This window comes from Pelodiscus sinensis, chromosome 3 (genome assembly GCF_052426305.1).
Source record: "Pelodiscus sinensis isolate ZL-2025 chromosome 3, ASM5242630v1, whole genome shotgun sequence".
NCBI lineage: Eukaryota > Metazoa > Chordata > Testudines > Trionychidae > Pelodiscus > Pelodiscus sinensis.
This window is the reverse complement of record NC_143054.1, coordinates 160,899,056-160,925,004: the sequence shown is the minus strand read 5'-3', so window position 1 is coordinate 160,925,004 and position 25,949 is coordinate 160,899,056. Positions and strand designations below refer to the sequence as shown.

At 47.7% G+C, this 25,949-nt stretch overlaps 1 protein-coding gene across 1 annotated transcript in view; it reads left to right on the top strand.

The window, feature by feature from the left end:
* The first annotated feature begins 7,473 nt into the window (after window positions 1-7,473).
* The window catches only part of EHD3 (EH domain containing 3), a 41,823-nt gene continuing 23,347 nt past the window's right edge, over window positions 7,474-25,949 (top strand). Inside the window, exons 1-3 of the mRNA XM_075925328.2 lie at window positions 7,474-7,725; window positions 15,286-16,336; window positions 22,890-23,066. Coding sequence (XP_075781443.1) covers window positions 16,110-16,336; window positions 22,890-23,066 — 404 coding nt within the window. The 5' untranslated portion in view covers window positions 7,474-7,725; window positions 15,286-16,109. The remainder of the gene's footprint in view (window positions 7,726-15,285; window positions 16,337-22,889; window positions 23,067-25,949) is intronic.

Here is a 25,949-nt window from a genome sequence, read left to right as displayed (position 1 = left end):
GGGCACCCGTCACACCCTCCCACAGTACCTTAAAACCTTCTCCTGAAGGAAAAGTTATCCCATGGAAAGTTTGGTTGTGGTAGGCAGTGTCCAAGTTATTAGAGCACAAACATACAAACATTCTCCTTTATATATTAGATTTTAAATAATTTTTATAACATTTTTTTCTGTTTATTTTTAATTTTAAATTATTAATTGATTTTTTTGTTAAAAGGGGGGTTGGATGATGGTAAAGAAGAGGTGGGGAGGCGTGACGGTTTCTCAAAAATCAAAAGGGGGTGTGATGCCAAAAAATTTGGGAACCACTGCCCTACTGTATAAAATCTATACTCTGATGGAGCTCTGTTCTTACCTCTGTTAACAATAGATCAGGAGGCTTGGTTACACACCACAGCCACTACGCATCTTAGAGGAACCCAAAATACAGTACCAATCTTGGGAGGAATAGAAGCCAGGATAGGCATTAAATTCTGGCTCAAAGGCTAGGAAGTTAAGCAATCTAGGCCATAAGTGATCTGAGCTCCAGGAACCCTTTTCCAATTCATTAAACTCCTTGTTTAGTATAAGTTTGATAGTGCTTAATTCCTGGTATGTAACTCAAGGTATCAGTCACTTAATTCCTAGAATGTCGTTAAAGTGGTCCAGGCCTTAGAGAAGTTAAGCTAGATTCTTCTGAGACTATTTCTTGTATCCAATATTGCTCTCTTACAAGTCGCAATGCACGGTACAGTCAGGGAGGGACATAGTGGCGTCATAGCAACAGAAATAAAACAAGCCATCATGAATCAAGTAAGTCCACTTGAACGAGATCATCAGTTCTGGAGAATATTACACTTTGCCTATGATACATATATGAAAACTTTGCAGTATGTCAGTCTTACAGCTAGGGAAGGACTTCTGAGAATACTGAGTGATACCTTCGGGAATGTACGTGACTCATCTTATCATAGTTCCCCAGGGCATATCACTCTGGGGAGCATACTCCACAGAAGAACACCATTGTGTAGTGGGAGACTCGTACCAGTGGTATCCTCAGGCAGAATCCCTTTGTCATACAAACATCTGTATATGATCACATCTATTGCAAATGTCACTATAGCTTCATAGCTCATGCTACTAACCTCTCTGAAGTGCTTATAGCCAAACCTGGATGTGTGTGCATCAGGAGTTGGTACTACATCTGTACTATAAAACAGGTCTACATCAATGTCTAGTCTAAAGAAGTTAGTTTGTTGTGTTTAGGCTTTATTTTACATAGATGGGATAGTAAGTTTAGTTCCCAAGCATGGCATGCCCACAATATAACCTTAATTTATCAATTTTATAAGTATTTAGATCCAATTCATTTGGACATGAATTAAAGACTTCTCCGTCAGCTTTTGGTGCACATGGAGCTGGCGGCTAACTTAAACCAACTCCAAAAGCAAGGCTGAATGCTAGGGGCAACAATTCACCAATCACTAGCCACTATCATGAAAATACGGAAAACAGTCATGTTTTCATACTGATGCCAACAGTTGTTTTCCTTACCAGGGGAAACATCCAGCCTAAGGGAATGGGCTTTCCAACCATTAATCATTATGGCTCTTGTGGAAATAGGTATTGTTATTCTGATCATTATGCTCCTCATTTGTATTCACTGGTTTGATTTATCAGGTGAGCCACAATTTGAGAAAACGGTGGGATGTGAGCAAGTTTCACCATGCAACCCCAGGTGTAATGCCAACAAGAAATGGAAACTTAAATGCTGCCCCTCTCAAATTATGAAAATAACTCGTGAAGTTTGGGCTAAAGGGAATGTTTATGAAGGCAGCCATGTTGGATGGGTTGTGAGAGCAAAGGGTCTCCATGATGGAGAAGCTTCTTCTCTCTACCTGTAAGGGAAGGTGGGAAGACAGTGTAAAAAGAAAAGAAAAAAGAAAAAAGAAAAAAAAAGGGGGGGCTGGCTGTTGTTTAGCAACCAGAGATTACAAACACAGTGTGGCGCAATAGGTAGGAGCTGGCATGCTCTCCTTGCACGCTCTTGGGAGTGGAGGAGGGACCAGGGTCATTAACTCGCTCTCCAATGTTGAGTCATACTCCAGTCAATTGGCCTACCTGACTATTTCTTTGACCACAATGGGAAGATATCAGGGAACCCTCAAGCTTGCTGTTTTGAGGAAAACATGCGTTCATTCACAAATCCTCCAAGTAGTTAGGACTAACTCACCTGCAGGATGACGCAAAGCGGAGAGGGCTGGGTATCAGTTAGGGCACGATACTTTCCTGATAACCCTGGTCAGTGCCTCCTCCTCGTGCGCCAATTCTGTCTTTGCAGCTTGAACCCTGACTTCCTGCCGACACCTGGAGAAAAGTAGGGGAAGCATCTTTCTTCGTCCTCTTTTATTTGTAAAAATGTCTGGTTTGTGTGCTGTAACAGCTGCTCTCCCAGGGTGTGTCTAGACTACAGGGTTTTTTCGAAAAAACTGTACCTTCGTCTAGACTACTGCTGCATTCTGTCGACAGTAAATCAAAGGAATGCGGTGGTTTTGTCAATGGCGGTAAACCTCATTCTACGAGGAATAACGCCTTTTTTCAAAAGTCATCTTTCGAAAAAAGGCACTATTGCATGAAAACAGGGCTTTTTCGAAAGAGAGCATCAAGACTCTCTTTTGAAAAAGCGAGCTGCTTTTTCAAAAAATCGTCTTGTTGTCTAGACGCTCTTTTTCAAAAGAGGCTTTTTCGAAAGATACTTTCGAAAAAGCCTGTTTTGAAATAGGCATGTAGTCTAGATGTAACCCCACAGAGTTAATCCTCCCTGTCTCTTCCCTTCCTCCCCTCACTTAGGTCCCTTCCAGTCCTATGATTCTATGAAACCATGATGGACCTGACTGACCTTGGTTTAGCTTGTGAAAAGCAAGACAACCACAAAACCAGACTATGGAGCAAAAGAATCCAGCCACTCAAAAACAGCTGGATAGATATTAGAATGGCTTTGCAGATGTACAGTTCATGAATAGTAGAGACAACCAGTAGAAGAAATTGCACCTTTTTAACCAGAACTATGTTGATTTCTTCAGACTTATCTCATTTAAAAAAATAGAGAAAAAATGCACAAACATTTTTGAAATTGGAAAATTGTGAAAAAAATCAACATGCTGTTTCAAACATTTTCAGTTGAGATGCAAATGCTTTAAAGGTTTTTGTTTTACTTTTACTTCTACACTATCTCAAGTAACTAAGGAAGAAACTGAGGCAAGAAATTTGACCTGCAAAAAATACAATAACAAGGTAATTTTCTGCCACAATGAATATAAGTGCAGAACAGGTAATCACCATCGGGATTGTGAACTATCCAACTTCCATGATCCATTTGGAGATCAGCTGGAAGAACTACTTGTTTAAGTAAGTCAGATCATAAAAAGAAATCAACCAGAGATGACAAAATATTTAACCAATGGGGGAAAAACATATTTATTCTAAAATATTTAGTATCTTGGGGTATGTCTACACTACAGCGCTAATTCGAACTAACTTAGTTCGAATTAGTTAATTCGAACTAAGCTAATTCGAACTAACGCATCCAGACTAAAAAACTAGTTCGAATTAGCGTTTTGCTAATTCAAACTAGCATGTCCACATTAAGTGGACCCTGAACCGGGGTTAAGGATGGCCGGAAGAAGTGCCGACAGGGCATCAGATGAGGACTTAGAGCGTGGAGCTGCTGCCTCAGGCTAGCCAAGGGCTGTGCTTAAAGGGACCCAACCCCCACCCCCCGGACAGACAGTTCTCAGGGGTGCCCTGCTTGCAAAGCAGTCCTGTCTTGGAGTGCCCTGAGTGCCCACACTGGGCACATCACAGCACTCGGCCATCAGACCGGCTGCACTTGCCGCAGGCTGCCATCTGGGGAGAGGGGGCAATTGGGGGGCTGCAGGAGAGCTTCCACCCCCAGAAGCCCACAGAGCCAGCCCAGTCCTCCCCATCGGGGGCTCGTACCCCATTTCTCCCTCACCTCCTTCCACTTACTCTTCCCTAGCCCCCCTTCCTGATGTACAAAATAAAGAAAACGTGTGTTCAAAAATAGAATCTCTCCTTATTGAACAAAACTGGGGGAGACTGGGAAAAGGAGGTGGGAGAGGGGAAGAGAGAGGGTGGGAGAGGGGAGGACAACTAAAATGATCAGAGGTTTGGAACAGGTCCCATATGAAGAGAGGCTAAAGAGACTGGGACTTTTCAGTTTAAAAAAGAGGAGACTGAGGGGGGATAGGATAGAGGTCTATAAAAGCATGAGTAGGGTGGAGAGGGTGCATCAAGAAAAGTTCTTCATTAGTTCCCATAATAGAAGGACTAGAGGACACCAAAGGAAAGGAATGGGTAGCAGGCTTCAAACTAGTAACAGAAAGTTGTTCTTCACAAAGCAAAGAGTCAACCTGTGGAACTCCTTGCTGCAGGAGGCTGTGAAGGCTACAACTAGAACAGAGTTAAAAGAGAAGTGAGATAAAGTGATGGAGGTTGGGTCCATGGAGTGGTATTAGCCAGGGGGTAGGAGTGGTGTCCCTGCCCAAAGTTTGTGGAAGGCTGGAGAGGGATGGCACGAGACAAATGGTTTGGTCACTGTCTTCGGTCCATCCCCTCCAGGGTCCCTAGGGTTGGCCGCTTTCGGCAGACAGGCTACTGGGCTAGATGGACCTTTGGTCTGACCCAGGACGGCCATTGTAAGCTCAGGGCTCAGGGTCGGGGTTCTCAGTGGACCACCTTGATTTTCATGCACACCTGCTCCTGGGCGGCAAGGCTGGCAGCTCTCCTGCCCTAGACGGCCACTTTCCTGTGCCTAGTGCGGAGGTCGTGGACGAGGTCCATGATGTCCGCACTAGACCAGGCGGGTGCCCGCCTCTTGCGGTTCTGGGCAAGCTCCCGGGAGCCGCCAGCCTGGTCCCGGGAAGAGGGGGAGGACTGGGGGGCATCGGGTGGCTGGCTCGAGCCGTGCCTGGTGCAGGGTCTGCCAGCTAGGTGCTGGCAGGCTTGCACCTGGCACAGGCATCGTAGCCAGCCCATGCCCTTTTAAGGGGTCCAGGGCCGGGAGGGGGGCAATAGAGTTTCCCTGGTGTTGGCCAGAGTGGCCACCAGGGAAAGCTGGAGAGGGCTAGCCTTCCACTAGTTCAAATTAAGGGGCTACACACCCCTTAATTCGAACTAGTAAGTTCAAACTAGGCTTAGTCCTCGTAGAATAAGGTTTACCTAGTTCGAACTAAGTGTAGCTCCTATCAAAGTTAATTCGAACTAACGTCTGTTAGTTCGAATTAACTTTGTAGTGTAGACATACCCTTAGAGATAATGGAACCATCAAATGTAGCTCTTTTATATTCTTCATGAAAGAATGCTACAACAGAAATAAGTGAATACAAATATAAGGGTGATCTTGGCCTATTGGCTTCAGTGGGACAGAATTTCACTCCAATCTTACAAAATGATCCCACTTTCACAAGAAGTTATCTCTATGAAATCTCTTGTAGTTTCTGTGATTACAATAAACACTAGCACTGGTGGTCATACACTATCATTGCCATTCTAAGGTGACTCTTCACTGGAGACTACTAGAAAAGGAAAACCACATTTAAGAGCCTGAAAACCCTATTATCCCTTACTTGTTCATTCTTATTCAAATGCAAAGACTGTGTTTTGTATCAAATGGCCAACACAGAGGACCACTTTCATCCCAGTCAGTCTTCAGCAGATATAAATTGACTGACTGCCTTTCATGCAGAGTTGGAATTGTTTATGCAAAACAAATTTGGTTGCAAGATTCTTGAATGCAGCTTGAGTTTGGTCGGGGTATTTTCACTATCAAGTGTGTGTTATATGGACCACCCAGCACCAGGTAGAAGGTGCCAGAGCTTCTGACTTGCTGGGAGCTGTTCAAAAATGCCTCCTGACAGCGTTCTTAGCGAAGGATTTAAGGCTTGCCTTCAATACCATGCTACATCTGCCAACATAGCACATTTAGAGAAATGCTCTGTTAATGAAAGAGCGCTCTCCCTTTCCACCAACTTCATACCACACAACAGATATACTAACTCAAGAACCAAACCCTGCAACAAAACCTGTTGCCAACTCCGTCCACACCATCATAGGACCTAACAACAACAGCTATACCAACAGGGGCTCATTCACCTGCATATCTACTAATGTGATATATGCCACCATGTGCCCACAATGCCCCTCTGCCACGTGCCTTGGCCAAACCGGACTGCCCGTATGCAAAAGCATAAATGCACACAAATCAGACATCAAAAACAACTACATTCAAAAACCCATAGGAGAGCACTTTAACCTTTCTCAACACTCAGTAATAGACTTGAAAGTTGCCATACTTGACCAAAATAACTTCAAAAACAGACTGCAGCATGAAAATTCAGAGCTGGAATTCATATGCAAACTTGACATTATTAGGCTGGGGCTAAAAAGAGAATGGTCAGGTGAGATGACAGCCTCTGTGGGCCTCTGGGCAAGGTGAGAGGTGGGCCAGCTCTGCACTTCTGGAAGAGACGGGGCCTCAAGTGGAAGGGGCGGAGGTAGAGGCAGTCAGCCCTGTATGTTTCCTGGAGCATGGAGTACCTCCTCGCAGAGCCATATGAAGAATGCTGCACAGTGTTCCGGCAGTGATTTAAAGAGCCCAGGTCTTCAGCTGCTGCCACAACTACCCTCTTTGTCCCCACCTCCATCAGCAGGCCTGATCATGGGAGTGGTTAGTTCACTGCAAAAAGTAATTTTCCCTCTTTTGATATTCACACCTTCTCATCAACTGTTGGGAATGGGCTGCATCCACCCTCACCAAACTGACCTCGTTAGCTGGTCCTCCGCATAGTAATGCTACACTCCCATCTTTGCATGTGTATATATATCCCTGCCACACATCTGATGGTGTGGGCTCCAGCCCATGAAAGCTTATGCCCAAATAAATTTGCTAGACTTTAAGGCACCCCTGAGTCCTCATTGTATTTTGCTGAAACAGACGAATACAGCTATCCCTCTGAAACGTGTCATCTTCCCTCAGTTATCATGACTTCCTAATTCTCACAGAAACAAATGGAGATGACTGGTAATTTGCTTGTCTTTTCTACTTAGATTATGAATGATTCAGGGCAGCGACAGTTGTTAGAGGGTGTGACAGGCTGTCACTGACCCGGGGGCGGGACGGCCGGAGCCCCCGCCGGCAGGGGGCTGGCAGCCAGGTACGGATCCCCCAGTACTTCCCCAACGCGAACCGGAGGGGGCGGTGGACTGGGGCACTACCCCCGCGCCTGTGCCGGCGACGTGAGCACGGCCCGTCCCCCGAGGCCCCGCACGGCGAGGGCGGGGCGGAGGGACACGGCTACCAGGCAGGGCCACACGCCGGGACGTGCCCGGAAGGGGCGGAGCCCTGGGTGGCGGCCGGCGCGGCGGGCCGATTCAAAAGGGCCCGCCGCCAACGGGGCAGGGGGCAAGCTCCTCGCAGCGGTGGAGGGGCGGCCCCTGCCACAGGACGGAGCCCAAGCGCCACGCCGCCCGGCTGTCGGCCCGGCGTTGGTCCCGAGGCCTCCGGGACAGCCACTGCCCCTGGCAATCGGTCAGCCCCTCTTCAGACGGCGGACGGACCACGCCGTGCCGGACCAGGAGGGAACGGGACAGCCAGGGCCGAACCGGGACCAGAGAACCCGCCCCAGAGACCTCGCTCGGACACCGGACGCCACGGACCGCCGAACCAGGGTAGGTTCAGGGGCACCGGGCGTGATCCGCAGGAGGCACCCGGAGGGAGGAAGGAGCCCGGGGCAGGGCGCTTTTGGCGACCGTGGGTGGACGAGCTTAGGAGGGAGTGAATCCTCCCTTCCCCCGTTCACCGTGCCGGGGCACTAGCAAGCCCCGGCGCCCAGGGCCCCGGGCTGGGACCCGGAAAAGGGGCGGGACCGGGTCCCCTTCCCTCCCCTGTAGGAACAACCCACTTCCAACGACCCTAGCAAGGAGAACTACGATGCGGACCCCGCAGAGAGGGGAAACCCCGACCAGGGGCCGGCGCCCCACTCCGCCTGGACGGGTAACTATCATAAGGTTCGCTGACCCCCCCTTCCGCCTGGAAGGGGGTGATCGCACCCAGGACAGGGGCCCCTTAGCAGGGACCCGGGACCCAACAAGGGATCAAGAAGGGGTCAGAGGGTTCGCAGACCCCCCCTCTCCCGCGGAGAGGGGGTGATCGCACCCCCGAACTCCTACAGAGGGCTTATCCCTTCACCCTTCTACTTCCCTGGTCCTTTTAATGTCAACAGAGAACAGCAATACCCAAGACTGGAGATGCAAAAACTTCCATGTTTACTGGGGTTAGCTTTCAGCAAGCATGATTTCAGTTTTCTTTCTTTTTCCCCTTGTTTTTCTCCTCTCTCATTTCCTGTTTGTTCCTAATATATTTAGCAATAATTTCAGGTCTACCTTAACCAATCATTCTACTGAAATTTAACTAACAAATCTTAACATATTGAAATGTGATTATCTAACCAATTATATCCCACCACCTTAGTTGGTTTACACCCAGCAAAATTAATTATTCAGGAGACACAAACAATCAAAGAACCAGTCAGAACCATACAAATAAACAATAGAGAAATGGGAAACATAATAATAAAGCAATACAAATTGCAAATTTTGCAACCCCAAATATTAATAAGTCCTCGCCAAATAGAAAGCTATCAACCCACTGGCTAAAAATGTGCCAAAACTGGTTTCCCAGCTTATGGATGCCTCGGTTTCTTAACCTAAACCAGTTTGAAAATAAGGTCTTAGGCCATCATATACAAATACTGTGATTTTAATTATTTGGTTTTATACCTCTGTAGGAAAACACCTAAATTCTTACAGTATAGGCCGTAAAAGGCAGGCCTGAATATCTATATCCTAACAATAGTCTCTTATGTTTGGATGATTTTAGCAAAGCCAATACAGAAAAAATAATTAACAATAATTCAGACTCTCTAGACATGCCCAGTGTTTGAAGAGGCAATGGAAAATCAGCTCTCTGACTTCTAGAGCAGTGGCTTTCAACCTTTATTTCAACCAAATAAAAGATTTGCAGACCCCCTAAACAATTTTAAATGTTGGTGCAGCCCCTACTGGAAATATTAGCTGTAGTCTGCAGATGCCCATGGGTTCATGGGCCACAGGCTGAAAACTATTGTCCTACTGCAGTGGTCTCCAATCTTTTTAAGCACAAGATCACGTTTTGAATTTTAAATGCAATATAAGATCTACCTCAAACCCAAATACCTTGCCTCACCTACTTCATGTCCCTTCTCTGAGGCCCTGTCCCTGCTCACTCCATCCTCCCTCCCTTCCCCATCTTCCCTCCCTTTCACCAGGCAGAGGCAGCAGGTTGCGGCACAAACTCTGGTCTTGGGCTAAGGGATCTGGAGTGTGAGGGGGCTCTGCGCTGAGTCTGGGGCAGGGAGTTGGGGTGCTGAAGGGAGTTTAGGGTGTAGTCTTTGGGAGGGAGTTTAGGTTCATGACTAGGGCAGGGGTTCAGAGCTGGCTCCAGCTGGACGCTGCTTACCTCAGGTGGCTCCTGGGTGGTGGTGCAGTGGGGCTAAGGCAGGCTTACCGCTGCCCAGCCCTTGCATCACTCCCAAAGGTAGCCAGTAAACTCCCTCCATCCTAAGCTCTGTTGTGCTCCCTAGCTCTGTTCTGTGGAGATAGGATACAGGATGGGAGAAGGGGCACCCTGACAACAGCACTCCTCCTGTCCCTTCCCTGCTCTGTGCCACAAGCAGGAGTCTTGGGGCGGAGGGAGCTTCAAGGCAAAGGGCAGGAGGTGCACAGCAGTGGGGAGAAGGGCAGCTGAAGTGCTAATCTTGATAATAGCCTCTTGGCCAAACTAGTGAAGATCACCTGTCAGAAGCTCCACGATCTACCAGTAGATCCCGATCTACTGGTTGGTGACCACTGTCCTATTGGATAGTACACTGCATAATCACTGGAGCAACAGCAGAACCTCTTCACATTTCTTACCTTTATTCCCAGTTATTCTCACTGAAATAGGAGGTCGCTGTGTATCTGCAGTGTCCGCCATGGAGCAACTTCGGATTTAAACTGGCTTCCGTGAAAGGAGAATCAGGCCACCAAAAATCTGTTGGATTTGTCTTTTCTAATCAAATTTCCATGCTACAGTTGGTGGAAATACAAATGTGACTTTGTGAAGACTGTGCAAAATTAAATCTCTCTTCTATCAAGGTGCACATTTTCTTTCCCTGTCTGAAACAATGTACAACCAAAGAAAAAACTAGATCTTTTGGAACAAATTATTTCTGTTTTCAATACACCAACCTGCAAAGAGTATTCAAGTTCCGGGGGGGGGGGGGGAGGCGGGGGGAGGAAAAAGCAGAGCTGAACATACATAATATGTTGTGGTGCTTAATACCTTATGCAATATAGCAGGCTTCAACCAGCATGGGACAGATTCTGCCATTATAGTTACTGTTCATTAAAATTAAATGGAATTGTTGACAATAATTATTTGTTACGGAAGTGTGTTGTAAAAGAGAACGTGGCAAATCATATATATAGTAGCCCAGTGTCTGCCCTCTGGGCAGCCCATGATGCATGGGAAGTGCAGGGCCCAAACGGCCACTTGCTCCCCCACGGTGGCCTGGCTGAGCGGCACAGAAGTCAGCCGAGTGCCACGGCGGGAGGCGAAGGGGGGCGGTACGGTGACATGTGGCGTGACAGTGGCTCCAGGCCCCGCCCCCTGGCTCTGAACATCACCACCCCGCCCCCCTTCGCCTCTTACCATGGCGCTCAGCTGACTTCTGTGCTGCTCAGCCAGGCTGCCGCATGGGAGCAAGTGGCGCAAGCAACCATTTGGGCTCCGCGTTCCTCATGCAGCACAGGGAGTGTGGAGCCCAAACGGCCGTTTGGGCTCCACAGACCCCCGAGTAAGAGGCAGGAGGGGGAGAAGAAGAGAAAGAGAGAGACAGAGAGAGAAGCAGGAGGCAGAGGAGAGCTGAGAGAGTGAGAGAGAGAGAGAGAGAGAGAGAGAGAGAGAGAGAGTGGGAGGCAGTAGGAGGAGAGAGAGAGACTGGAGGCTCAGGAGAGAAGACCGATGTGGAGGAGAGACCTGAAAATCCCGTCTTATGATGGGCTAATTGGCTAGTATAAAAAGGATAGGATGTAAGCTCACATAAGCTCTCAGCCTGCATACAGATGTCATGGTAATGGCAACATAGGTTTGCCTAAAGAAGAAACAAACACAAATTGTTTGCCAAAATTCAAACTGAATCTTTTCAGTAAAAGTCTGAAAAGTTTGAAAGTTTTCCTTTGCCTGTCATCTTTGCTAGATCTGCACTTTCGAGTCCACCCCTCTTGCCACTAAAGTCAATGGGAACTCTATCACTAATATAAATGAAACCAGGAGCAGCTTGTGCCCAATTCCAGACAGGGCCAAAACTGGAGATGTTGAACCTCGAAGGTTGCCAGGTAGCCAGTATTCAACCAGACAGTCCATTTTTTGCCCCCTCTGTCCAGTAAAAAAATCCAGAAAATACCAGACATGTGCAATGTCTGGTATTTTCTGCTTTTCTGGCTGGGCGCCTGACAGAAACCTGGCATGGGTGGGAGGAGTGGCCGGGGAAGCAGGGCCGTGATTGGCGCTGGGAGCCCTCAGCTCAGCTGGTTGCATGCAGAAGCCTGGTGAGGTGGGTGTGGTGGCTAGAGACGTGTGGCCGGAGACGTGGGGCTCCTAGCACCGATCACGGCCCTGCCTCCCCAGCCACTCCCTGTGCCTCTGCCAGGCTTCCGCACGCAACCAGCTGAGGGCTCCCAGTGGGAGTAGGGAATTAGCCCCGTCCTCTTTGGGAAGTGTAAATTACTTCACCCCTTTTCATCAGACAGTCTGCCCTCTGCTCAGAGCCCAGCCAGACATTCTGGCCCAGGAGTGGGGGTAGAGTACGGCTCCTTCCACTTTCTGGTCACAGATTTTCAGGCATATAATCCACTTCTTCTCATGGCCAGAATATGGGACAGGCTTGAATCCCCCTTTATTCCCCTCCACAGCTGAAAAAAGGCTCTGAGAGGCTAGCTCAGCCTGGCAATAGGATTGCCAGGTGGGAGCCTTCAGCTGGTTGCATGCTGGGAGGTTCAGGTAGTCAGAATATATGATGTAAACTGTTGAATGTTTATAATAAAGTCCCCATTCAGTGTTAAGCATAGTTGTGGTGGGTTTTGTTTGTTTGTTTGTTTGTTTGTTTGTTTGTTTGTTTTGCTCAACAAACTTTTAGCACGATTGTTCGGTATTTATGTATTTATGGTTTTTGTTTGGGTATTTTTGCTTGACAAATTTTTAGCACGCGTGTTCAGTATTTCTGGGAATCCATCTGACAAACCCATGAACCTCTGCTTCTATTGAAGCAATGGCAAAACTCCAGCCAACTTCAGGAAATTGGCAGGAATTTCACTCTGTGAAATCAAAATGTTTTGTAACCAAAAGTTATTTCCTCTCTGTCATACATGTACACTGGTTTGGTGAAGTGTGGTCATAGCACAGGCATATACAGATTTTTTTGCCATCTGTGGACTGCTGGTACTGTGGTTTTATTAAAGGTTGCTTTGCATTAAAAACATTGAAAGGGAAAAAGTTGCTCAGATTATGGGCCAACCAGCTATAAATGTCCTATTTAATAATATTTAGTTATTACTGTAAGAGTGTAGATTAAAATAGTCAAAGTGGGACACCTCATTCTTAATTTAGGTATCTAAATAAAAGGTGCCCACTTTTCAGGAGGGGCCACAGGGCATGTAATGCTTCGAAGACACTTCAGCCAGAGAAAGGTTGTTTGACATCACTGGAAATCAGTCAGAGGCTAAATGTGGAGCTAGGTACCAACCTCTAGGCATGTAGTTTGAAAATATTTGCCATGATTTTCTTCTACCAATGCCAGCCACATATATGGCAGACAGGGTGGATTAATATAGTTCATATTTTAACCACGGTGTTCTATGCCTAGTAATGTTACACATAACTAAAGAAAAACAATAGGTTTGCTAACATGGCTAAAATGCCAATGAACTATACTACTCAGCTGGCAGGTGTAGTGATTGCTGACATAAAAATGAAACCCACCACAATACAAGCTCCCTTGCGGGCACTTTTCACAAAGACATCAGAGCCTAAAGAGGCAACAGAGACTGCACTACCTTCTCCGCCCCAGAGTTCAGGTGAGGACTGAGGTACATTTTGGGGGCAGTATGACAGATCACAACATATCCTCTCTCTCCCTCTCTCATAGATATACTAGAAGATTTACCTGGCATTGCTCAGATCCTTAACTCAATTTTTGTTTTTTGGAAAATAAAATGAAAAAGTACATGCTTCATTGAAATCATTGCTGTGGGGTGGGCCTGGGGATGAGGGGTTCAGTATGCAGACTGCCCCAGGGAGAGAGGATTACCCCAGCCCTCTCTCACAGCAGCAGCTTGAGGACCGGTTGAGATGTGCCTCTCCACAGTCACTGCAGCTCTCGAAGGAACAGTGGTGGGGAAGGGTGCATGTTCCCAGCTAAGTCCAGGTTCATCTGCCCTCTGCACTCCCCACCCAGAGTGAGGAATGCAGCAAACTGCACTGTTCCCTCACTTGCTGCCCCCTGTGGTCATTCTGGAGTATAACGGTCTTGGCTATCACAGCCCTGCATTTCCGTTTGATGAGAAACAATCACATTCTATGCACATCCCATTTTCCTGACACAACCAAACTCTGACTTTGCTTTAAGTTATGATGAGAGGAAGCTACACACCACTTGGTGGTCCTAGCTCTTACCATTTAGGAGTTCTTGAACAAACACTCACAGATGGAAGGACAGACAGACACACAAACTCCTTCAAATATATAGGAGATATATAAAAGTCTCAGAGGGGTAGCCATGTTAGTCTGTCACTTTAAAAAAACCTTAAAAAATAACAAATGGTCCTGTAGCATCTTAGAAACTAACCAAAAAATATAGATAGACCATGAGCTTTCATGGGCACAACCCACTTCTTCAGATGAAAAATATGGAGCAAGAGATTCGGGGGTACAAATATAAAGTAGAAAAAGAGGGGAGAGGAGCAGAGGGAAAAAACCGTCAATTAAAGTGTCTGTGCTAAATGAGACTAATGGAGTGGGCTGTAAGTGCCCAATATTTAGCTTCTGATGTCATTTGGGTTTTGAATATACAGGTAGTCCCTGTATATCAGATCCCTACTTACAAACGAGGTGAGGCAACCCCGCACTAGCTGCTTCCCCCCAGCAGACCAGGAAGACGCGAAGCTAGCGCCCTCCTCCCCAGCAGATGAGGGAGACACAAAGCGGCTTTTCTCAGCAGACACCTCAGCTTGAGAATAAAGGACTGAGGGAAGTGAGGTGTGGGAGAATAAAACTAAGCTCTGGAGAAATGTTTGGCTAGAGTTTCCCCTACAATATGTACCAGTTCCAACTTACATACAAATTCAACTTAAGAACAAACCTACAGTCCCTATCTTGTACGTAACCCAGGGGACTGCCTGTAATGGCCTATCCAAGAGATGTCTTTGTTCATTCCTTGGTCAAATGTGTCAGATTTTCATACGAAGACCAGTTCCTCAGACTCTCTCTCTCTCTCTCTCTCTCTCTCTCTCTATCTATCTATCTATCTAGCTGGTTTCCAAAATTACTTTGTAAGAGGATAGCCCTTTTAAAGTATAAAAGGATAGCCTCTTACAAAATAATTTCAGGAACCAGCTAGAAAAAGAGTACCACCAAGAGTTGGTTGTGAATGGGTTTGCCAGTGCTGGTATCAAGAAGGTTGGGAACCACTATGCAACAGGACCATTTGTTATTTTAAGGGTTTTTTTGCAAATAGATATATAGTTAAAGAGCTCTGCTAATCTAGATTCTTTGGGCTGAAAAGCACTATCAGAAACATACAGTAGGGTCCAGGCCCTAACCTGGCATATCTCATCATATGACTAGGGGTTGTCAGGTGTCAGGTTTTTGGACAGTCCAGTATTTGAGCTTTCTGTTTGGGGAAACAAATTGAGAAAATATAGATGTCCGGAATTTTCTACATAAAATGTAATGTAGATTGTGATGCAATGTCAAGTGTCTCCGGTATTTTTGTTGAAACCATCTGGCAACCCTACATATGACCATTGCAGTCAGTGCAGCTATGCCAAGGTACCCAAATCCAAAATGAAAAACAAAGTGTGTGTGAATCAATCAACCGTGTGTCTGTCTGTCTGTCTGTCTGTGTAATCCGCGTATCCTACGTCTCCCTCTAGATGGCGCTGTGCCCTGACCCTCCCGCCCCAGAGATGACTGTCCTCGACTGCAGCTTTCCCAGGCGCTGCAGCAAATCCCGAGCAGCAGCGGCAGCTCCTCCTCCCAACATGGTGCTCCCCAGCTCAGCCTCACCCTGCCTGTCAGAACGGCCGGACCTTGCCAGGCGCTGATGACTTCCGCTGCTGTCGATTTCCTGAAGGGCTGAACGGCATTTAAACGCCAGCTGCGGCCCCGGGGGAGGCTGCCGCTGAGACCCCGCACCTCCTCCCCAGCGCCGGAGAGCAGCATGCCCGGCCGGGAGCCGAGCAGCGCGCCAGCCCCGCCTCTCGGACCCGAGAGGAGAAGTGACTGAAGTTGAGCATCGCAATCGCCTCGCAACCCGGCGGGCTGGGCAGAGGCGTTTCCCCTTTGCCTCATCATTGCAATTCGAGACGAGTTTTTGTGCAGACTTGCCTGTTGCAGAGTCAAAAAAAAAAAATTACTGATCAAAGCTGTGGGGGTGACGAGCGATCCCGGAGGAAATCAGGGAGAGGATCGTCTCGATTTCCGCTGATGCAAGATAAAGGACGTTGCTCTGCAGCCACTGAGGGTATCTCCTTGCCCCCTCCCCAAGCTTCTTGCTCTGCATGGGAGAGAATGCGCCTTCCTAGAGGGTAACCAGCAACCCCCGGGGATAAAGCAGCACATTTCTGCTCCATAGTCACAACTGCAGGGTGACTAAATTCCGGAATTGCTGTCTCTGGCTGAGCCACGTACCTCTTCTGCTCTGTGTCGTGAAGACCAAGCTTCACTGAAAGGCAGGCACCTCTCCCACCATTCCAACATGTTCAGCTGGCTGGGTACCGATGACAGGAGGAGGAAGGACCCCGAAGTGTTTCAGACTGTGAGCGAGGGGCTCAAGAAGCTCTACAAAACCAAGCTGCTCCCTTTGGAAGAATACTACAAATTCCACGAGTTTCATTCGCCAGCCCTGGAAGATGCGGACTTTGATAACAAGCCAATGGTGCTACTGGTGGGGCAGTATTCCACTGGGAAGACCACCTTCATCAGGTAATAAGTTGGCCTATTTTCTTGAGGTGTGGCAAGTTCTGCTGTGGTGGAAGACGCCAATTTAGTCCTCTGATATGCACATACAATTCCCATCAGCCAGTGCAGGGTGTACTTGTATCTCCCAGGACAGGTTTTGGCCTACAGTATTCTTTTGCTCAAGTGTTTTTGAGTGTGAGGGCAGCCCTGTCTCTTCTCTCCAAATCTCCTGGGGTGCCAGGCACTGATGACTTGCAAAAAGGCTGCTGCTTAGGAAATTATCACTGCTGTTTCTTAAAAATGAGAGAAAAGTAATTTCTGCCATGTTAGGCTATGAACTCAGATCAGGAGCAAATGGCCCAAAGCAAGATTGCTGGAGAGTTAGGGCATCACCAGCAAGAAATAAGTCATGCTGACCCATTTGTTAGTAGTTATGCCAAATGTATACACTTCTGTGCTTCAGCAGTTGCATCATCACCATGACCCATAACACTTACTGTCCTGTGTATCCCCATGGCTTTTAGAAGGGAGTTGAACAGCGTGTCCCCTGGATGTGTCTCTAAAGGAATTTGTTGATTTCCCAAATGCACGTCCTGGGTAAAATTTACTGTGGGTTCTTTGGGATTTATATTTTTCAGTTTATTTTTTTTTCTTTGTACAGTGCTTTGAGGTTCCCTTATGAAGGGGGGTGGGAGGTTGAGGGGTTGGGTGTGAAACAGAACTGTCAAACTTCAAGGATCTAAAAGCAGCTCCTCCTACCTGTTTCAGCACCATCTAGTACCTCTGTATGTTCTGTGCTGCTGCAGGTGTCAGGTATGTCCTACAGGAGAAGTGATTTCAGTGGAAGGCTAATAGCTAATAAGCAGTTCTGGTGGAGCAGCAGAGAGGGATAAACAAATGCACAGTCCTATTATGAGCTGGCCTTGATTACAGGTCAGTTCACTTATGCTTCGTCTACACAGCAGAGCCATATCCCGATATAGCTATTCCGCATCTTAAGAGCAAGCCTGTTATATCGAAATATAACAGGCTCATTATTTTGACATCCCTGTAAACGTCATTGCACAAGGGATAAGGGACATTTCGGAATAGCACCAAATTTTGAAATAAGCTATTTGCATAGCTTTGCAAAGCTCAAATTGTGTAGCTTATTTTGAGATAAGTGTGCTATGTAGCCACACCCCCATAGACCTCAGCAACAATACTAATCCCAGGTCAGCTCCCTCTCCTTGGATCATACTTGAGCTATACCTTCTCCATTTCCTCTTTGGATTCACAAGACGAATATCTTGGGCCCAGTTCATCACTAAGTATCTATTATTTGTTGTAAGGATGTAAAATCCCATTTACAATGTGAACTGGTTAAACTATATGTTTAACTGGTTAACCAGCGCACCGTGTCTCACTGCAGGTAGGGGACTGTTCCAGCTGGGCCAGGTGCTGGTTAACCAGTAACTGGTATAAGGGTGTTGCTTACTAGGTAACCAGTTACCCATTTACATCCCTATTTTGATGCTGGAGTAACTGCATTAAAAATGAATAACACCGGCATAAAACCACAGTAAAGCAGAGATGGGGTCGGGCTTGTCTCCCTGGGAGGAAGCTCTGCTTTTTACCAGCATGTTGTGACTTACCAGGGAAAGAGCAGGTGGGGTGGGTGGGAGAGAGAACGGAAGAGCCAGTAAAACTGGCAGTGCCTGAATGACCTTGTGGAATGCAGGCAGTTTTTCCTGCTCCAATATTCCTTGCAATCTAATACTGTACCCAAGAGCTAGACACAGAATGCATTTGCAATGCCTAGCCAGCCACCTGGCTGGCAAGTGAAGCATAAACCCTTGTGTGCTAGAAAGTAGAGAGTGCAGCTGTCTTGTTTGGTCTCGTGAAACCATTTTTAAAGAAGGGTTGGGTGCAGGGAGAGAATTGCCTCGCATAAAGCAAAAACAGGCTGGCTGCCCTCCTCTCTCCCAAACAAACACCTGAATCTTTGTTCTTAAACTCTGCTTTGGGCTACTTGGAAGATCTGAAAGGGATGGTGGGACCTCATTTTGGATCCCTCCTCATTTTCATTCTCATCCCTAGGTCAGAGCAGAGCTGACGCCACATTTGGGGAGATCATTAATTCTTCCTCTGTAAGTTTGCTGCCTGCACATCCCTTTGCCTCAGTCTTAGCCCCCATGTCTATCCTTGTTCCTTCCTAGTCTCTTCAGCACCACTGAGTTCCACACCCCCCGCCCCACTTCCATCACTAAGCGCACCACATGAGACTGACCCCCGAGATCCCTTCTCCCACTCAAGCCCTCTCTTCTCTCCAGGCCAGAGAGCAGAGCTGCCCACTATGCAAGCACACTCCACCACAGCTGTGGGATGAGTGTCATGAGGCGGCAGCATCCCCTCACCTCTGGGATCAATGCACTTCTTTGGCAAGTGAGCTGTCTCTCCTGAATCAGCCAGTTCTCATTGGTTACCCCACATCTGCCTGCTCCACTTCCTGCTCCTGCTGTGGACACAGGTATGATGAGCGCTCGTGGGAACCCTAGGGAGTGCAGAAGAGGCCATCCTGTTTTTCCATGGATGAATGGGGCCTTTTGAAGTATGTCTGTCCCTCTGCAGGCGCTGGTGGGCAATGGGAGATCTGGGAGCAGACTAATGCACTGTTGGGACTGGAGATGGAAACATTAATTTAATATGAGAAGCTGGTCTTCCATAATTCCGACCTGCTGGAAGCAGGAAATTCAAGGAAGCTTGGGAGAGGTTACAGTTTGCAGACCTGTGAGTTCAGATAATCTGATGCTTTTATCCAGACTAGCATCCACCATTATCAAGGGAACATAAGTAGAAGCTAAACACAGGGGAGAAGTAAAACACTCCTCCTCTGCCTCAGCAGTTGGATGAAGCTAGCAATGGCTCTGAAATCTGGGGACTCTCTCTCCTCAGATTCGTAACCAGGACTCTTGGAACAATGAAAGGACAGGCTGCCCCAGAGAATCCATCCTCTCTTCACACTGAGCTTGGTATGCTCTAGCACAGGACTTGTAGCCAGCCCTGCTACGTAGTGCGAATATGACCAATACAACTCAGTCATGTATCTGTTGAGGCACAGGGCACTGAATTAAGGAGCTTCCAGCACAAGGAGAACCTATGCCACCACATTTGGGTTTGGACCATGTTCCCTGTAAATTGAGCACTTGTGTAACCACTCAGGAGATTGATACCCCCCAGCTGATTAGCAGGGTGCCCACAGCTAGGTGTTGTATTTCTATTGGTGGCACACATGCCATGGTGCACATAAACATTTATTCTGCATGTGTATGGAAAAGATTAAAGGGAACATCAGTTTGAACCCCAAGCCTCTTACCTGAAAGTTGAAGGGGGCATCTACAGCCAAAGTTTTGATCCAGATGAAATTGTTCTAGGGTCTCTTGAAGCCTAAGTGGCAGCATCTTGGGACCAGACTCCTACTGTGTCTGGAGGTGGAAACAAGACAATTAAGGTCAGCTGTGAACTATTTCTAGCGGCCAGGCAGCAGGGAGGCTTGCTGCGTGTTTGGAAGTCGATGAAGTGAAACTGAAATGCTCCCTTTGGTGTTAGTGCAATCAGACTGTTCTCTTGCCTGCCTTCAGAGACGCAGGGGACTGAGTCTTGTTTTGCTAAGTGAAAGTCATACTGTCCTGCATTTCAGCTGGTACATTTCAGCCCTCCCCTCCCTCATGCCTCCCAAGAGCCTCTTGGCAGAGCTTCCAGATCTGCAGGAAGGGCATATGTGCCTGAAGAGACACAGTGAGCTGGCACCTTTACCTGGAACATTTAAAGCGTTTCCTTTAACCACTAGCAGCCCGGTCTGATCTTAGCAGTGACGGCAGGATTCCATTGGAGTCTGGCTCTGCAACATTATTACCTTTTATGTTTCCTGCTTGGGGAGGGGATGGCAGGACAGGATGTGACTATTTTAATTAGCGAGTGGTCTGTAGTCTCTGCTAAAAAAAAAAAAAACTGTGGCCTGGGTCCAGACACCCTGTTAATAAAATTAACAAGTGGCTACAGCCCTGCTGTCTGTCAAGTTGCTTTTGGTGCAGGCATCTCATCACACACTCATTCTCATGCTCTGCTACCCCAGCTGACTGCTCCTCCAGGCACTGCTCTCTGCCTCCCTGCACCCTTTATGCAGCCACTACATCATCTCTGCCTCTCCACAGCATCCTGCCTGACTCATCACTAAAGCACCCTCCCCTCCCCCCACATCTTGCAGCGTCCTTGCTGGAGGAGCAGCACTTCTGTCCTTTCTAGCAGGTGGCAGCAGTGTCTCGGGGCTAGAATGGAGGAGCCTGCCCTAGAGAGGCAGCCAGACATTGACACCACCAGTCCTCAACCAGCCTCCAGTCCAGGAAGTGTCACAGCATGATAAAGCCCCTCGCTTTGACCCAGGGTAAATGGTCAGATGTTCCCCTCTCATGGGAGTTCAGGGGCCTGGATTAAATGTGGTGGTGAGACTAGTTCCTGGTGGACAAATATCCACTTCCCAGCTGGCACGGTCTGGTGCCCTTCAAGACAGTTGGGACCTGATCAGGCAGTGGAGATTTGTCTTCCCTTTTCTCTCTAGCAGGGATCCATACGGCTGAAAGTTAAAGAAGAGCACCTGGGGGAGAAGCTTGAACTACAGCTGCCCAGGGTAGAGAACTTTGCTGTCACCTAGCACCTTATCATAGAATCCCAGGGCTGGAAGAAGCCTCAGCAGGTCATCCAGTCCAGCCCCCTGCCCAAAGCAGGACCAACCCCAACTAAACCATCCCAACCAGGGCTTTATCAAGCCAGGACTTAAAAACCTCTAGGGAATGGAGAGTCCACCACCTCCCTACATAACCCATTTTACAAACCATTGCATTCACTGGGCCAGTGTATTTATATTACTCTCCTCTCTAGTGTGCACTGGGTTTCTTTCAGCACAGGCGGCTTGCAGCACTGACCTGAAGCTGTGCCTTTAGTCCGTCAGACTAGCTTACACACTACTTCAATAGATTGCCTTGTGTTCCCAGAGCACAGCAAAGCCTTTGTTCCGGAGTTCTCCTGTGGTACGATGTGCCCCGAGCTGCTGGAGAGTTCACTTGAGAATTTACACTGCTCGGTATCTTAAACAGAGGAAGCAGATTCTCATTTCATACCACATGTTGCATGTACAAGTTAAAGCAAAGTGACCCAACTGCTTTTGTATCTGTTTGAGTGCTTGTGGGAGGGGGAAGGGTTAAGGTTGTTTTTTTTAAATAAACATTTGGGGGGATGGGGGGGGGGGGAAATTACCAGCTGAAAGGAGATGTGATAAAATCATCCATTCCAGCTAGCTAGAAGAGGAGCATTTGCTTTTTGCTTCTGCTTTTTTAGAGGTCTTAGCTTTCATTTTTGTTACAGTCACAGAGGTGGGTTTAAGTCTTTTCACAGAATACTTGTGTGATATCATGTTGCTGGCATAACTCAGAAATGAGTATAAATCAGACTATTTTATTACAAAGTTAAAGGTCAGGGTGGAGATCTTCAACAGAGCCTAACTCCCCTTTATGCCTTTGTCTCCTTTGAGTATCATGTCTATTTTTCCTATAGCATTTTCAAATAGATATTTTAGAATTCCTGACTCAAAGGAGTGCTTTTACATTTGTTGGCTCAGATAAAACTGCCAAAAGCTCCAAGGAAAGCAAATAAAAATGTATTAGGACTAGGCTGTTGGTCTAGGGCAGGGGTGAACAATAATTTTTGCAGGAGGACAACTTCATGTATTTTGGTATGCAGTCACAGGCCAGCTCCAGCCCTTCCAGAAAGGTTAGAATGGTTGGGGCTAGGGAAAGAGAGAGAGAGAGAGAGAGAGAGAGACCCTGTGTTACAGATGTAAGCAACTAATCAACTATATGGTAAGCCCAGGCTTATCAGGTAGGTGAGTCATTACTCAACTAGTCAATTCTCCCCTTGCTGCCTCTGATACAGAGGCAGCAAGTGGGGAAAGCAAGAGCCAGTGCTGAGGGTAGCTGGCTTAAAAGCCAGTTCCCTCCAGCACCATCTCTGCACAGGACAGGGAGGCAGAGGTGCAGCAGGGGACCCAGCCCGAGATTTTGGCAGCTGAGTGGAGGATAGTGGTGGCATTCAAGCATCTGCAAAGCCTTTCTGGATTGTGAGCTAAGCCCATCAGCTGAATGCTTCTGCTAAAATGATAAGGAGCGATGTTAATGCTGTTAGGTTTCAGAGTTAACCACCCTATTTGTAATGAAGGGGGCAGTTTGCATTTTTTCTTGGGTAAAGAAATGGATCCGTTCCAAACTTCTAACAGACTGACACATTGATTTACCCAATAAGCAGGAGAATCTCTTCACAGCCTTGAACATTCTCCCAGTTTCTACATCTGATTAAGCTGAGGCCACTGCAACTGAGATCCCAAGTAAAGCTACCATTGCATTTGCAGACTTCCAGTGCTAAAAATAGCCTGAAAGGACTGCACTCTGCACCCCATTATTAAAGCTGATAGTAGCAGTCTGCAGCTCTGACAGGAACTCAGCAGTTCAGATTTCACCCATCATCATGCCCTGTTTTCTCTCCAAAGGTACCTGCTGGAACAGGATTTCCCAGGGATGAGAATTGGACCAGAGCCAACGACTGACTCCTTCATCGCCGTGATGCAGGGAGATGTGGAGGGGATCATTCCTGGAAATGCACTGGTGGTGGATCCAAAAAAACCCTTCCGGAAGCTCAATGCTTTTGGCAATGCCTTTTTGAACAGGTCAGTGTGTTGCACTTGTACACCAAGGTGGAGCGGCTCCAGAGGGTCACAACTAATCCCAGGTGAACAGTACAATGAATGGCATCTGGGCAAGGCATCATACAAGTTTCCCTCCTCCCCACCTCCTTTGCATCGGAGGGCAGCACTCCACCCTCTGATTCCTTGGCATAAGCCAGACCACCAGCCAGAATGACCTGGGCTGAGTTGTTTTGTAACATGGACAAGAGACAGAGCTGAGGACACTAACCTTGCCTTGTATCTAATACCACCTTGAAACCACCAGAGATCTAGGGCTGAAGGATTGCTGCATGCCGCTTGCTCTCCCCTGCCTTTACATAGTAGAGGAATCTAGGAACATAATGGCTGTGTCTAGACTGCATCCCTTTTCCGTAAAAGGGATGCAAATTAGACATATCGCAATTGCAAATGAAGCAGGGATTTAAATCCCCCCACTTCATTTGCATAAAAATGGCTGCCGCTTTTTTCCAGCTCGGAGCTTTGCCGGAAAAAAGCGCCAGTCTAGACACGGATCTTTTGGAAAATAAAGCCTTATAATTGAAATAAAGCGTCTAGACTGGCGCTTTTTTCCAGAAAAGCTCTGAGCCAGAAAAAAATGGAAAAGGGATGCAGTCTAGACACAGCCAATCAGTTCAATACCTTGGCCAAATTTGTGTCTGCTGCAACTCACCCAGAGCCTGAAGAAAAATCAGAAGTGAAACAGATCCAGTGTGTTCAGGCATTGCTTGAGCATCCCTTGAAACAGCATCCAGATCTCTCCCTTCTGTTGCACTGATTTAAGATACAGACCGACCAGGGCTCCAACTCCCCCTCCCTCCCTTATAGAGATTGTCCCGTGGGAAGTGCTCTGCATCACAGCTTGCTTTGGGCTCATTTCTCTAGACCCAAGACAGCCAGTGTGAGCATTACATCTAGAAAGCCACACGGACCTTCCTCGCTCTAGAAGCCCAGCGGCATACAAACTCCAATCCAGACAGGGCATCAGTTTCTTTCCTGTAGCTTTCTCTGACACCAGTGCTAGCATTGGCAGCAGCAGCTGTGCTCTCTAATGCCCTTCCCCACTTTTCCTGATGGTGTCTGGCAAAGCAGGCATGCTAGACCCTCTGCCACGTGTTCTGCAGCATTGCACTTTAGCTCCACTCCTGGCTTCCGGGCTGCAAAGATGGCAATTGAAAAGCAGCAGAGCCACCAACAGGAGAGAAACATGGGGGTATTGCTGTAGCCGAGCATGAGGTGGCAGAGTGTACAGAGAGGGTGGGGAGTGGTGGCCGTGCTAGGCCTGTGGTGAACCCTGAAGCTGGTATTTGATCACAGCACACACAATACTGGTGTGATGTGGCAGAAGTTCCAGAGAGATTTCTTGGTGTTTTCAGTGTTCCACAGGGCCCAGAACTTCTGCATCCAGCCAATGATCAGGACTTGTCACCCCACTCTTTCCTCCAGGTCAGGGGTGTGTCACCGGGCAAGCACTCACCCCCATGGCACCACAAGGTGGTCACTCAGAGAATCAGCACTTCTGCCTCAGAGTGCCCTCTGCCAGGCAGTGTCCCCGCCTCTGATGCAATCTTCTTTTAGTTCAGCCCTGGCACTCTTGGGGCCTTCCGTCCCAGGGAACCCCCAACATACACCTTGCCTCTGGCCCACTGCCCATCATCATCTAGCCCTGTACCTCAGGGGCAAACCCCAGTCTGAACTGACCACTCATCATTAGCAAAGGGCTGTGGACTTGCTCCCTTCTCCTATCCTGGCTGTTTCCCTGTAGCCTTAATACACTTACCTCAGGCCTTGCAGCCTGGGAGCTAGGTGAGACCAGAACTCCACTGCTCTGCCTTTTCCCAGAACTGCTCTGTCTCAGAAAGCCTCCAGCTTCCCTAGCTGCCAGGTCTCTCCCACTCCCAGCTAGAGCAAGGGTGCATCTGTTCACCTTCCTCTAGGAGCCCTTATTTATACAGTCCAGGTTAGGCCCTAATTGGCAGTATCTGCCTCAGCTGGGGGATTTACTCTCTAAGGGCTGGGTTTTACCCTTAAAGGGGCAGTGCAGGGCACATGCCCTGTCACAGGGTGGTTTGCACTGTGGAAATAATACCCTCTACATAGAGTGCAGAAGTGTTAGATCAACCCCCTGCCCCCCAAAAAAAATCCACCATTAAAAGCAACTCGGAAAGGAGTTGCAGAAGCTTTCTCCCCAAGGAGAAACAATTCAGGACAGCCCTAGCTGCCCAAAACATTGTGGGTGGAGGACAGCAGCGGTAATAAGGAGGCTGGACAGAGCGTGAAGTACAAATGCACTTTTCCTTTGGCTCCCTGATTTACACAGATGACTTGCTCCTAGTACAAGCCATGAATCTTCACATTGTTGCTAAGCTTCCAGTGAACTAGTTCATCTCTTCACACCTGCTCAGTTATCCGGTCATCCTCCTCTGCTACAGGAGATATATGTGGGTGCCTGAGAGGCCTTTATGTTCACCCCTGATTTCATTGACAGGAGGAGAAGCACAGGTCCTGCTGTTTATTCAGGGAGTTGTCAAGAAATCTGATTAGCCCTTTCTGTGCCCACATCTAAGCAGTAAATAGAAAGAGGCCATATTGTCTAAACTGCCAGCTGTAAAGACTTCCAGCGGGGAAAGTCTGGTACAGTGCATATGGTGGTGTCAGATGTGCCTTTTACCTGACACATACAACTACATAAAGCAAAAAACAACTGCTTCAGAAGTTGGTCCTGCTGCTTTGTCCACAAGATGCCATAGGCCACATCCTCAGTGACCCAAACAAAGTTATACCAGTGTACAATACACCAGCTAAGGATCTGACCCATTGACCAGGGGGAGTCAGGAAGTTTATTTGCCAAGTGTGGTCAGTGCCACA